The 13309-nt window shown below is 47.6% G+C and overlaps 1 protein-coding gene across 4 annotated transcripts in view; it reads left to right on the top strand.

Moving 5' to 3' along the window:
• Window positions 1–7122, top strand: part of LOC140388613 (monoglyceride lipase-like) — a 160807-nt gene extending 153685 nt beyond the window's left edge. For all 4 annotated transcript variants that reach the window (XM_072473054.1, XM_072473055.1, XM_072473053.1 and 1 more), the window contains 2 exons: window positions 85–300; window positions 6015–7122. In XM_072473054.1, the coding sequence (XP_072329155.1) occupies window positions 85–300; window positions 6015–6128 (330 nt within the window). In that variant the 3' untranslated portion in view covers window positions 6129–7122. The remainder of the gene's footprint in view (window positions 1–84; window positions 301–6014) is intronic.
• The last annotated feature ends 6187 nt before the right edge of the window (window positions 7123–13309 follow it).

Genomic DNA, 13309 nt, shown 5'->3' with positions numbered 1-13309 from the left:
GGTTCGGTTTCACACGGATGCGATCTTTCAATGTCCCTCTATCGAGGTCCCAAAGTGTGATGTGACATATTTTGTCTTTTGCAGGTGAAGAACTTTGAAAATGATCCTCTCAATTACCACGGACCTTATAGGGTGAAGTTCACAGTCGAGGTGTTACAGGCAGTGGCCAAACTGGAGAAGGTTTTGCCCTCCATCACTTGGCCAATGTTGATTTTACATGGTGATGCGGATAAACTGTGTGACATCAGGGGCTCCTTCCTCCTGTACAAGAAGGCATCCAGTACAGACAAGACATTGAAGGTGATGCTTTATTTCCCTCGGTGTGTAGGGTGACGTGGGATCTTCCCTACAGCCCAGTTGCCTGCAGCTACGGGCCCCTTATACACGATGGCCAGTAGGCCCTACACCCAGTCTGAGGACGGTGTTAGTAACCCAGTGCTAGTCACCCTCAGGGTCTGCCAGTGATGTACAGCCCCAGGTCAATGCAAACCCACATCCCTCCTCCGCTCACCATCCCCATACCCAGATGCCAGCACTGCTCACCTGTCCAGTCACTGTCGAATTCACCCCCGTGAAACCTGAAACATAAAGAGAAAGCGCTGGGACTTCCGCTGGCGACTTGTAGGCGGAGGTCGCAGGTTGGGTGACTCCTGCGGGAGCTTTTGTTTTTTGGCCGTTTGCTCCCAGATTTGGGGGGGGAAAGTTTATATGATCGATGACTAGAAAAGTTGCGGCAACTAAAGAAGAATCCGGGTGGAAAGCTGCGGGCGATAGTTTGCCTGAGATTTCGGGTTCGGTGCGGAGTTCTGTGGGAGGAAAGATTGCGGGAGTTAGCTCGCCGGGTGGGGCTGCACCCGTTACAGGGTGGGGCTGCGCCCCTTACAGTGGACACGCTGGCTGAGTTGATGGCGGTGGAGTTTGAGCGACAGTTCGCCAAACATTTCGATAGGCATCAGAAGGAGATGATGGCATCACTCAAGGTGGTGGTGGATGTTACGCTGGCCCCGATAAAGGAGGCTTTGGGGAAGACGCCGATGGCAGTGCGGGAGCAAGGAGGTGTTGAAGGGGGTGGAGGAGGCAATGCCGCGGCGCAGTGACCAGTTCACCTCGATAGGTGAGGGGCTGCGGAGGGTGGAGGAGAGTTACAAAGGGTTGAGAGTGGAGGACCTGGAGAACAGGTCACGATGGCAGAATCTGTGGGATTGTGGGATTGCCTGAGGGGCAAGAGGTCTGGAGGCCAACAGCGGAGATGTTCAACAGCATGTTGGGGGAGGACGAGGACCCCTCCCTCTATGAGCTGGATAGGGCCCACCGGTCAAAGCCAAAAGCGAATGATCCACCAAGAACTGTGATCATCTGTTTTCATAGTTACCATGGGAAGGTGAAAGCGCAGAGATGGGCGAATCAGAATCAAGAGGTGAGGTGGGAAGACGGTGGTATCCATATACACCAAGGTCTCACGGCAGAGCTGGCAAGGTGGCGGGCAGCCTATGGCAGGGCAAAGGCAGCGTTGTACTCGAGCTACGTGCATTTTGGGGTGGTTTACCCAGCGAAGCTAAGAGTTGCACACAACTCCAGGGACTATTACTTTGAGATGGCGGAAGAGGCAGAGGCGTTTGTGTAGGCTGGAGGACTGGGACTGAACTGAGTTTGGACTTTGTTTTTCTTCACGTTGTGGTTGGGAGGGGATGGTTCTGGGACATTGGGATATTATGTTTCTCTTCGTTTGGGAGTCCATTATGTTGGGATGTTTGGAAGGACTGTGTGTGGAGGGGCCTTTATGCTGGTTTTGGGCCTGTGGGGGGGAGGGGGCCCTGGCAGGGGCCACCTCGCTAGCAAATGCAGGTTAACTAGTCAATGGGAGCAAGGTTGGGGAGGGGCCACAGCTCTCAGAACCTGTGAGGGCAACTCTCAATGGGCCTGGGAGGTGTGAATGGTGGGGGGATGGGGAGTATACAGGGAGAGGTGGTTGATTTTTCCGTTTGTTTGGGCAGGTAAGGTAGCAAGGATTCAGAAGATGATGTTTCAGAGAGGGTGCCGATCAGGAGGTCTGGACTTTCCAAACCTGTTGTACTATTATTGGGCGGTGAATGTGGAGAAGGTGCCTGGCTGGGGTAGGGAGGCGGGGGCAATGTGGGTGAGGATGGAGGTAGGGGGTTAGAGTTTGCTGGCACTGGCAACGGCACTGCTCCCGTTCACCAATATTCAGGGAGTCCGGTGGTGGCGACCACGTTCAAGATGTGGAGGCAATTGAAATGAAAAATGAAATGAAAATCACTTATTGTCACAAGTAGGCTTCAAATGAAGTTACTGTGAAAAGCCCCTAGTCGCCACATTCCGGCGCCTGTTCGGGGAGGCTGGTACGGGAATTTTGGCAGCAGTTTAAGTTGGGGACGGGGTCGAAGTTGATGCTGATCCGAGGGAATCATGGGTTTGAACCAGCGAGGATGAATGCTGGGTTTCGGGGATGGGAGGAACGGGGCTGATGGAAATGATGGATTATTTCTAGAAGGGCGCTCACGTGTTTTGAGGAGTTAGAGAAGTTTAGGATTTCACAGGGGCGAGGCCTTTAGGTTTAGGCAGGTGGGGGATTTTGTAAAGAAGGTTTTCCCGACATTCCCAGTGGCACTGCCCTCCTCGTTGTCGGAGGGGGTCTTGTCAGTAATGGGGCTGGAGGAGGGGGTGGGGGTCATCTTGGCGATTTACGGGAGGGATTTTGGAGGAGGTAGGGGGTCGTTGAAGGGGGTCACGGCCAAGTGGGAGGAGGAGCTGGAGATGGCGTTGGAGGTGGGGTTGCAGTGTGAGGTGTTGCGGAGGGTGAATGCTTCAACATCATGCGCAAGACTGGGGCTGATACAGCTAAAGGTGGTACATAGAACATAGAGTGCAGAAGGAGGCCATTCGGCCCATCGAGTTTGCACCGACCCACTTAAGCCCTCACTTCCACCCTATCCCAGTAACCCAATAACCCCTCCGAACCTTTTTGGTCAGTAAAGGCATATCATGGCCAATCCACCTAACTTGCAGGTCTTTGGTCTGTGGGAGGAAGCCGGAGCACCCGGAGGAAACCCACGCAGACACGGGGAGAACGTGCAGACTCCGCACAGACAGTGACCCAGCGGGGAATCGAACCTGGGACCCTGGCGCTGTGAAGCCACAGTGCTATCCACTTGTGCTACCGTGCTGCCCTAGGTAGGGGGGCACGGTAGCACAGGGGGACACGGTAGAACAGTGGTTAGCACAGTTGCTTCACAGCTCCAGGCCCCAGGTTCGATTCCCAGCTTGGGTCACTGTGCAGAGTTTACATGTTCTCCCTGTGTCGAACCTGGGACCCTGGAACTGTGAAGCAACTGTGCTAACTAACCACTGTGCTACTGTGCCACCCACATGACCCTCCATGACCTTACCCATCCCTTTCCGTAACTTCCTCCAGCCCTCTGTGTCCCCGAACAGGCGCCGGAATGTGGCGACTCGGGTATTTTCACAGTAACTTCACTGCAGTGTTAATGTAAGCCTACTTGTGACAATAATGAAGATTATTATTATTATGTTCTCAGCTGCCTGGGCCCCAGGCTCTGACATTTCCTACCTAAACCCTAAACCACTATAGGTGTCTCACTTCCTTTAATTTGATTCTTATAACTCATTTGGCCAATCTTTTAGTCATCTATCTAAATATCTCCTTGGTGACAAATTTTGTCGGATAACACTCTTTCGATTTTGATGGGATGAGCACAATTAAGATAATAAATATTCTTAAAGAACTCCTACTACATGAGCCATTTATTTCCCTATTCATGCATTTTTTAAATGTTATCGAAATATAAACTGACAGTAATCAGTCCTGCCGGGCTCACCTTGGCTGACAAGCTAGTGGAGGTCTGAGGGAGCCCCGCACTGTTTGTAATGCCATCTTTTGGATGCGATGGTAATTCAAGGCCCACATCTGCCCTCTCAGCTGAATGTAACAGATTCCATGGCACCACTCCAAAGAAGAAGCGTGGGGGGTATGGTAGCACAGTGGTTACCACTGTTGTTTCACAGCTCCAGGGTCCCAGGTTCGATTCCCGGCTTGGGTCACTGTCTGAGCGGAGTCTGCATGTTCTCCTCGTGTATGCGTGGGCTTCCTCCGGGTGCTCTGGTTTTCTCCCACAGTCCAAAGATTGTGCAGGGTCGGTGGACTGGCCATGCAAAATTGCCCTGAGTGTCCAAAATTGCCCTTAGTGTTGGGTGGGGTTACTTGGTTATGGGGATAGGGTGGCAGTGTGGGCTTGGGTAGGGTGCTCTTTCCAAGAGCCGATGCAGACTCAATGGGCCGAATGGCCTCCTTCTGCACTGTAAATTCTATAAGAGCAGGTGAGTTGTCCCCAGTGCCTTGGCCAATATTAATCCCCCAACCAACATCTCATTGTCACGTTGCTGTTTTGGGGATCTTGCAAATTGGCTGCCACTTTTCCTCTGTCACTTAACGACAAAAGCATTCCATTGGCTGTAGAGCACGTTGGGACATCCTGAGATGATGAAAGATGTCAGAGGAATGCAGGTTTTCTGTTTCTTTCACCTGCATACCAGCATGTGAAATTCCAATGTTCAATGGTTTCACTGATCTGTGTTTGATTTAGTCTGCTGGCTGCTCTGTGTTTCCTGTGCTCGATTGATTAGGCTGGATCTAGCCTTTGGGAGCTAAAGTAAACGGAAGCTTTTATAGACACCCAGGAAGCCTGAGCTGCAAGCATGTGTGTAAAAATCCTGTGGTTGCTGAGATATTTAAAAGTACTGTAATGTTCTAGACTAAGAACATTTTCCACCTCTGCATTGATCAGCGGTAAATCAGATACATAAAGGTGAACAACAAACTGGTGAATATGCAATCGAATAATTCTAAGGTCAGTGAGTTATATTAATGCCAAAGCAAAAAATCACAGCGGCTGAAATTAAGACGGGGAATGCTGGAAATTCTCAGCAGGCCTGGCAACATCTGTTCAGACAGAATTAGAGTTAACGGTTCAGGTCGATGGCCTTCCACCAGAACAGATTTCCAGCATCCATGGTATTTTGCTATTATATTAGTATTTCATTCACTGCACCATCCCTTCTAGGAATGCCCACTTGAAGAAGTTCTGTTCTTCCCTCCAATCAGACACAAATGTGAGGTTATCTATTTTGGTAGGAATGACACCAAAAGGGATTATTATTTAAATGCTAAAATATTAAAACATGCTGCTGTGCAGAGAGACCTGGGTGTGCCAGTGCATGAGTCGCAAAAAGTTGGTTTACTGGTGCAACAGGTGATTAAGAAGGCAAATTGACTTTTGTCCTTCATTGCTAGAGGGATGGAGTTTAAGACTAGGGAGGTTATGCTGCAATTGTATAAGGTGTTAGTGAGGCCACACCTGGAGTATCGTGTTCAGTTTTGGTCTCCTTACCTGAGAAAGGACGTACTGGCGCTGGAGGGTGTGCAGTGGAGATTCACTAGGTCAATCCCAGTGCTGAAGGGGTTGGATTACGAGTAGACTGGGACTGTACTCATTGGAATTTAGAAGGATGAGGGGGGATCTTATAGAAACATATAAAATTATGAAGGGAATAGATAGGATAGATGCGGACAGGTTGTTTCCACTGGCGGGTGAAAGCAGAACTAGGGGACATAACCTCAAAATAAGGGGAAGTAGATTTAGGACTGAGTTTAGGAGGAACTTCTTCACCCAAAGGGTTGTGAATCTATGGGATTCCTTGCCCAGTGAAGCAGTTGAGGCTCCCTCATTAAATGTTTTTAAGATATAGATAGATAGTTTTTTTGAAGAATAAAGGGATTAAGGGTTATGGTGTTCGGGCCGGAAAGTGGAGCTGAGTCCACAAAAGATCAGCCATTGAATCATTGAATGGCGGAGCAGGCTCGAGGGGCCAGATGGCCTACTCCTGCTCCTAGTTCTTATGTTCTCATGTTCTTTGACCTGTAACAATGCCGCTCCTTAGTGATGCTATTTGATCTTCCTCTTCTGAATTTCTTTCAGATCTTCAGTAAGTGTTTCCACCAACTCCATCGAGAAGTGCCAAGGGTCCAGGGAGAATTGTTTGCATTGATTGGAAAGTGGATCGATGAGAGGTTACCATCAGTAGAACAATGAGTCAAATTTGAATGTGGAAAGTTTACAAAGGAACCAGTTTCATTTATACTGGGTATCTACGTGTTCGAGTGGGGGATTAGGGGGGTTGGAGTAAGACTAAATTCAAACCATCTAATTAACAAACGAAAAGCATTTTTTTTTTTTTGAAAAAGAAAACAATGTTAAAATAAGCATCTGTTTAGTGACTGTTTCCCAATCAAAACTATAAAACAAGATCAGGCCCAACCATGCCATTGAAAGCTGTGAAAAGATTGATTTCTCTCTTTAGGCATCCATTATTTCTGACTGTGGATAAACACTTCTCCTGATTGCAATCAATGTTTTTCAATCTCAGTCTGTGACTTTACCGTCTCTTCTTACCCTGAGCCAAGAGCCAGCGCCATTGTCTCAGGGTTCTTCAGACTACAATGTGCACTGGCTGGATTGGGGGGGTAGGGGGTGGAGAGGGGGTGCAAGAAAGGGCTAAAGTAGGTTCAAATCCGAGCAATGGTTACTTCTTTGACCCACTACCCATGCATGGTAACCTCATGGGGGGTATAGCACCCCTGCATACCAGCACACTGATGTGTGTGAGGCCGCAGAACTCCCTCGCTCTCTGCTAAGTTCACTGTTGGCAAATGGTTTATGCAATCAAAATCATGGAATGCATTGCCAAAAACACACATAATACAACTGAGTAAATCTCTGGACATTCTTCCAGTGCACATGATCCCCCCTAAGCACTTTCATATCTTTAAAATTCAGTATCAAACTTACAGGAGAAATATTGATTTGCTTTGTGCTGTCATACATCTGTGATCCTCATAAGGTCAGTTCATCACAGTCTTCTGCTCCCTAAAATTACTGGTTTGCATGTCAATGGAAGTTTCATCATTTTTAATACCTCCACCAAATCTCCCTTTGCCTTTTCCGCTATAAGGAGTATTCCAGCCTCTCCAGTGATTCAGCTAAAGTGAGACATGAATTTGATTATCGGACCTACCGGGTTGGGGAGGGGGGGGGGAATCGGATTGCCATTTGACATCCCAGAGATGGGAAACCTCTGGGAGGCCTTGCACGCAAGTTCATGAGTTGGTGCTTTCATGGGTAAGGGGTAGACCCTTATACGTTCCCCAAATCCTGACAACCCCACAATAATAAAGGAAAGGAACTGGGATTCAGTCACTGGGATTCAGTCAGTGCCCTTGCTCCTACAATCACATTCACCCCAGGCAGGCATCATCGAGATAGGGAGGCAATGATTGGGAAGAGGGGGTCAAATAACCAAAAATATGCTTTATTTACAAATTGGTTTTATAGTGCAATGGCGCATATTTTGATTGACCAGAAAGAACTATGTTTGAATCAACACTTTAAAGTATTTCTTGTATTGACATTGTAAATATTGCAAAGTTGTCTCCTGCACTGCGTTGATCCACACCATTAAACAGACACAAATTGACTCATCATTCTGATTTGTTTCACATTTATAATGAGCTGCATCCACTGCATATTATTGTGGTCAGATTTTTAAAAATTCATTCACACACTTAAATTGACAGATACTGTCACACCTTCTGAGGATTTCCAGCATTTTTCCGTTTTTAGTTTTGGTCATTTCACAACACCTGGAGTCACATAGTGAGCCAGCGGACTCTCTTCCCTAAATGGGCATTACTGAACCAGGTGGGCTTTTACAAAGCAAATGCAATAGTGTCACAGTTCCCAGTACCAGCGGCACGGTAGCACAGTCCTAGATTCGATTCCCGGCTTGGGTCACTGTCTGTGCGGAGTCTGCACGTCCTCCCCGTGTCTGCGTGGGTTTCCTCCGGGTGCTCCGGTTTCCTCCCACAGTCCAAAGACGTGCAGGTTAGGTGGATTGGCCATGATAAATTGCCCTTAGCGTCCAAAAAGGTTAGGTGGGGCTACTGGGTTACGGGGACAGGGTGGAGGCGTGGGCTTAAGTAGGGTGCTCTTTCCAAGAGCCGGTGCAGACTCGATGGGCCGAATGGCCTCCTTCTGCACTGTAAATTCTATGATCTGTGATCATCCCACCGGATGTGCTGTTGAAGTCTCTCCAGAATAAAATCAATTAGAAATCACTGGGCGGATGAAAACTTCCATTTAGGCAATCAGCCTCACCACAAATCCTTTGAAAGAATGACACCTTGTTGAAATGAAAATCGCTTATTGTCGCCGCATTCCGGCGCCAGTTCGGGGAGGCTGGTACGGGAATTGAACCCGCGTTGCTGGCCTGCATTGCTATTTAGCCCTGTGCTAGAAGCTGGGATTTTTTTGAACAAATTACGAATTGAATAATAACTGCTGAACCGCCCAAATATCTCTGAAAAATCTATTCTCTATTTGTTGACGGCCAGATTTCTCCATTTTGGTAACAATTCACATTTTAACGTGATTATTTTCAGATTTGTTTACATTTCAATCCCATGTGGGATTGAATTTACGAGCCGTGAGGTGATGATGCAGCTGTACAAAACCTTGGTAAGGCCACATTTGTAGTACTGTGTACAGTTCTGGTCGCCTCATTTTAGGAAGGATGTGGGAGCTTTGGAAAAGGTGCAAAGGAGATTTACCAGGATGTTGCCTGGAATGGAGAGTGGGTCTTACGAGGAAAGGTTGAGGGTGCTAGGCTTTTTCTCATTAGAACGGAGAAGGATGAGGGGCGACTTGATAGAGGTTTATAAGATGATCAGGGGAATAGATAGAGTAGACAGTCAGAGACCTTTTCCCCCGGGTGGAACAAACCATTACAAGGGGACATAAATTTAAGGTGAATGGTGGAAGATATAGGGGGGATGGCAGAGGTAGGTTCTTTACGCAGAGAGTAGTGGGGGCATGGAATGCACTGCCTGTGGAAGTAGTTGAGTCGGAAACATTAGGGACCTTCAAGCAGCTATTGGATAGGTACATGGATTACGGTAGAATGATGGGGTGTAGATTAATTTGTTCTTAATCTAGGACAAAAGTTCAGCACAACATCGTGGGCCGAAGGGCCTGTTCTGTGCTGTATTTTTCTATGTTCTATGTTTTTCTATGTGTTTGCCCCAATCACTAATTTGTCTCTCTGTAAAATTTAAATTAATAGGGAAAGTTACGAGAGAATTTTAAATCTTGTTTTGCTGCCTGTGAAAATACTTCACGCTGATTGGCTATTTACTCTAATTGATTACATCACTGTCCGCACACTTTGGGCCTCCTTGATCTGATGCCAAATTTAAACTGATTGTCCAAGCCACAGAGATCACTAGATTTTTGTGGGCAGTTTTCTTCGAGGTTAGTGGTGAAATCCGGGTCATGTTAAGCCTGTCACGGAAACATTTGGGAGTAATCTGGTGAGGATAGGGTTTGTGTTAAGGATGTACTGGGAAGAGGTAAGACTTCAGTGTTACAGACAGTAAATGGACACTTGTGTGGGATGTCCATTGTGTAATAAACATTCTAAGATTTCACAGACATGAAGGGGGCGATTCTCCGATATTGAGGCCAAGTGTTCGCGCCGTCGTGAACGCCGTCACGTTTCACGACGGCGCGAACAGGGCCCGGGCTCGACCAGCACGGCGCTGGAGCGGTTCACGCCGCTCCAGCGTCCTTACGCGGTGCCAAATGGGCGCCGCGCATGCGCAGTTGGGGCAGCCCAATCCTGCGCATGCGCGGGAAACGTCTTACGCATGCCGGCCCCTCACCAACATGGGACCGGTGTTCTGGGGACGTGAGCGGAAGGAGGTTGGCCCGGGGGGGAGGGAGAGGCCGGCTCGCCGATCGGTGGGCCCCGATCGCAGGCCATACCCCATCGGAGGCCACCCCGGTGAAGTAGCCCCCATCCCTCCCCCACAGGCCGCCCCCCCCCCCCCCCCCAGCGTTCCCGCAGAGTTCCCGCCGGCAGCGACCAGGGGTGGACGGCACCGGTGGGAACCTGTCGTATCGTAGCAGCCGCTCGGCCCATCTGGGCCGGAGAATCGGCGCTCGCCGGTTCTCCGAGCGGCCCGGTGCGAATCGCGCGCCGCTGGTTTCCGGGGGGGTGGGAGAATCGCGTGCGGGGGTCGGGGCGGCGTGGTGCGACTCGCGTGGCACCCTGGCGATTCTCCCACCCGGCAAGGGGGGAGAATAGCGCCCAAACTCCTAATGGTAGCTCCATCAACAGCCTATACAGAACATGATGACACATGGCAACCAAATTTATCCTATACTATGAAAGCTATGGATATTTTAAAAGGATGTTTCAGAAAGCAGCCTTGATTTAATTTAGCTTCGTATGGTCTAATTACTGAAACCCAAACTTCCTTTTAAAATCAATTTTGTTCGACAAATATAACCATCAGGCAAAGATTTAGACACTGACTTCGCAAATAATATCAATGTTTATTGATTATAAGTACACTTTGAACATAAGTACAGTCAAAGAATCAAAAAAATATCAGAAACTTATTACATAAGAACATAAGAACTAGGAGCAGGAGTAGGCCATCTGGCCCCTCGAGCCTGCTCCGACATTCAATGAGATCATGGCTGATCTTTTGTGGACTCAGCTCCACTTTCTGGCCCGAACACCATAGCCCTTAATCCCTTTATTCTTCAAAAAACTTTCTATCTTTATCTTGAACACATTTAATGAAGGAGCCTCAACTGCTTCACTGGGCAGGGAATTCCATAGATTCACAACCCTTTGGGTGAAGAAGTTCCTCCTAAAATCAGTCCTAAAAGGAACTTCTTCAATCCCGAACCAGACCCCAAGAGTGGCGAGGATACTGGGCAGGAACCCCAGTATTTAATTTTAATTTTGTAAGACTGTGAGGCAAGGACATTTGTTTCAGGAGTGATTTCACACTCAAATAGGGATAAGGTATATTAGAAAAACATTACTAACACGGTATTAAAATCTTTAACATCACACCAGAAAATACAATTACCCCTTAAACCATGCTAATCAATACAGTGACACAATAACCCTTAACTGCTATCTTTATTCCCATTCAAAACAACAAAACCATCTCAGCTCTCAATCCACTTCTAAATACAGTTAGCACTCAGGAATATTTGCTGTACAGAGATGTCTTGAATACTCCACTGTGATAAAGAGATTTTTTATGACTCCTTTAAAGAAAGAGACCTGACCTCGGCAGAACAATGACGAATCACTGCCTTTTCTTCCTTCAGAAAACCTACTCAACCCGCCTTCCAGCGACAAATCTAAAACTGAGCCTCAACACCTGAGTGCTTCAACCCTGGCTCCTCCCATTAACTACACCATTTCACTAAACTGAACACAAAGGCTGGGATTCTCCACAGGCGTGATTCTCTGTTATCCCAGCACTCAGGAGTTTCCCAACGGCGTGGGGCTGCCCCACAATGGGAAACCCCATTGACCGGCTGGCGTAACGGAGAATCCCACCGGCGGGACGGGGCAGAAATGTGGCGTGGCGGGGCGTAGAGTTGCGCCCAATGTCTCTACTTAACTACTCCACAGGGAATCCTCTTAATATGAACAAAATCCCATTGGCCCCAACTTTTATGATGCATTAATTGCACTGCCGGCTCCCAAAACACATGGCAGTCTTGCAAACCAGGATTCTTTAAAAATACTAGTGCAGCAGTCATACACACTAACCCGGACTTTTAACTCCTACTGCACAAAACACATTAAAGCAATATATCTGAAATTCCTTCATTCATCACTAATTACAGATTAATTAGTCAATAAATGCTGGCCTAGAGAATGAAGCCCACATCCTGTAAATGAATAAAGTATCTAGGAAACTGTACTAACTCCACACTTTCAAATGGGTGACCAAGTCAAGAGAAGCAAAACCACAACTTCAACACCTCACGCTTATACACAAACCACCACTGTCTCCACAAAGCACTACATCTCCCTGGGGTTTTTACTGGCAGGTACAAAAATTCCCAGTGCTTAACACTCAAACTCTGCCAAGTTGACGTGATTGCCCCTGAAGTCATTGGAAAAGAACTCGTCACACTGATAGGAGGACACTCAACTACGCCCAAAGATCCAAACCAGTTCTTCCACTCTAGATGCACAAAATGATGGTTCCTGTTATCTTTTTTTATAGTCTAAAAATCTTATGAACACACCTCAGCCAATGTTGTTGGAAATGGCTAATTGGTCTAGAATATTGTCAATAATATTAATTTTGTCACCAATATCAATATAGTCACCATCCCAGCAGCCCCGTTTTGTTGGCACCCCATCACCACCTTTAACATCCACGTCCTCCAGCACCGACACACAGTAGCAGCCGTGTGCATCATCTACACAATGTACTGCAGCAACTCACCAAGGCTCCCTTGAAAAACCCCTCCAAATCCATGACCACTACCATATAGAAGGACAAGGGCAGCAGATACTTGGGAACCCCACCACCTGGAGACTCCCCTCCAAATCACTCACCATCCTGACTTGGAAATATATTGGCCATTCCTTTTTTTAAAAAATAGAGTAGACACTCTGTTTTTTAATTGCATTATAATATTAGGGAGATGGAACAGAGGAAACCAAAGCATGGTCTCCCTCCACCGAAGCAGAGGGAGCCCCCACCATCTCCCAGTCCACAAATTGCAACATTTATGTACCATCAAAGGACATCAAATCATCACCACCCTCTATATTTTCATTCCTTCGCTGTCGCTGGGACGAAATCCTGGAGCTCCTTCCCTAACAGCATTGTGGGTGTACCTACACCACATGGACTGCTGCTGTTCAAGAAGGCAGCTCACCACCACCACCACCTGGTCAAGGGCAATTACGGATGGGCAATAAATGCTGGTCTGGCCAATGTCTCCCACACCTCATGAAAAAAGAAAAAGAATTACAAGGGTTAATGTAATTGGTTCTACCTAATTGCACAAAACATTTTAAACTTAGAACAATGCCTCTTATCTTAATGTCCCTGCAGAGATCCTCTTGATCAAGGACTGAAGCTCTACAGGCAAGGACAGTGTAATCCCGGTAGGGATGGAGTCCCACGTTCATGCCTTTTATTTCCCAGCTGGAAGCACACTTTGATAACCTCGTAAGAATGTTAACAGATAAAATGCAGAAATGAGACATAAGAACTAGGAGCAGGAGTACGCCATCAAGCCCCTCGAGCCTGCTCCACCATTCAATGAGATCATGGCTGATCTTATGTGGACTCAGCTCCACTTTCCGGCCCAAACACCATAAC

Source organism: Scyliorhinus torazame, chromosome 13, assembly GCF_047496885.1.
Source record: "Scyliorhinus torazame isolate Kashiwa2021f chromosome 13, sScyTor2.1, whole genome shotgun sequence".
Taxonomy (NCBI): domain Eukaryota; kingdom Metazoa; phylum Chordata; class Chondrichthyes; order Carcharhiniformes; family Scyliorhinidae; genus Scyliorhinus; species Scyliorhinus torazame.
This window is presented reverse-complemented; position numbering and strand designations above follow the sequence as displayed.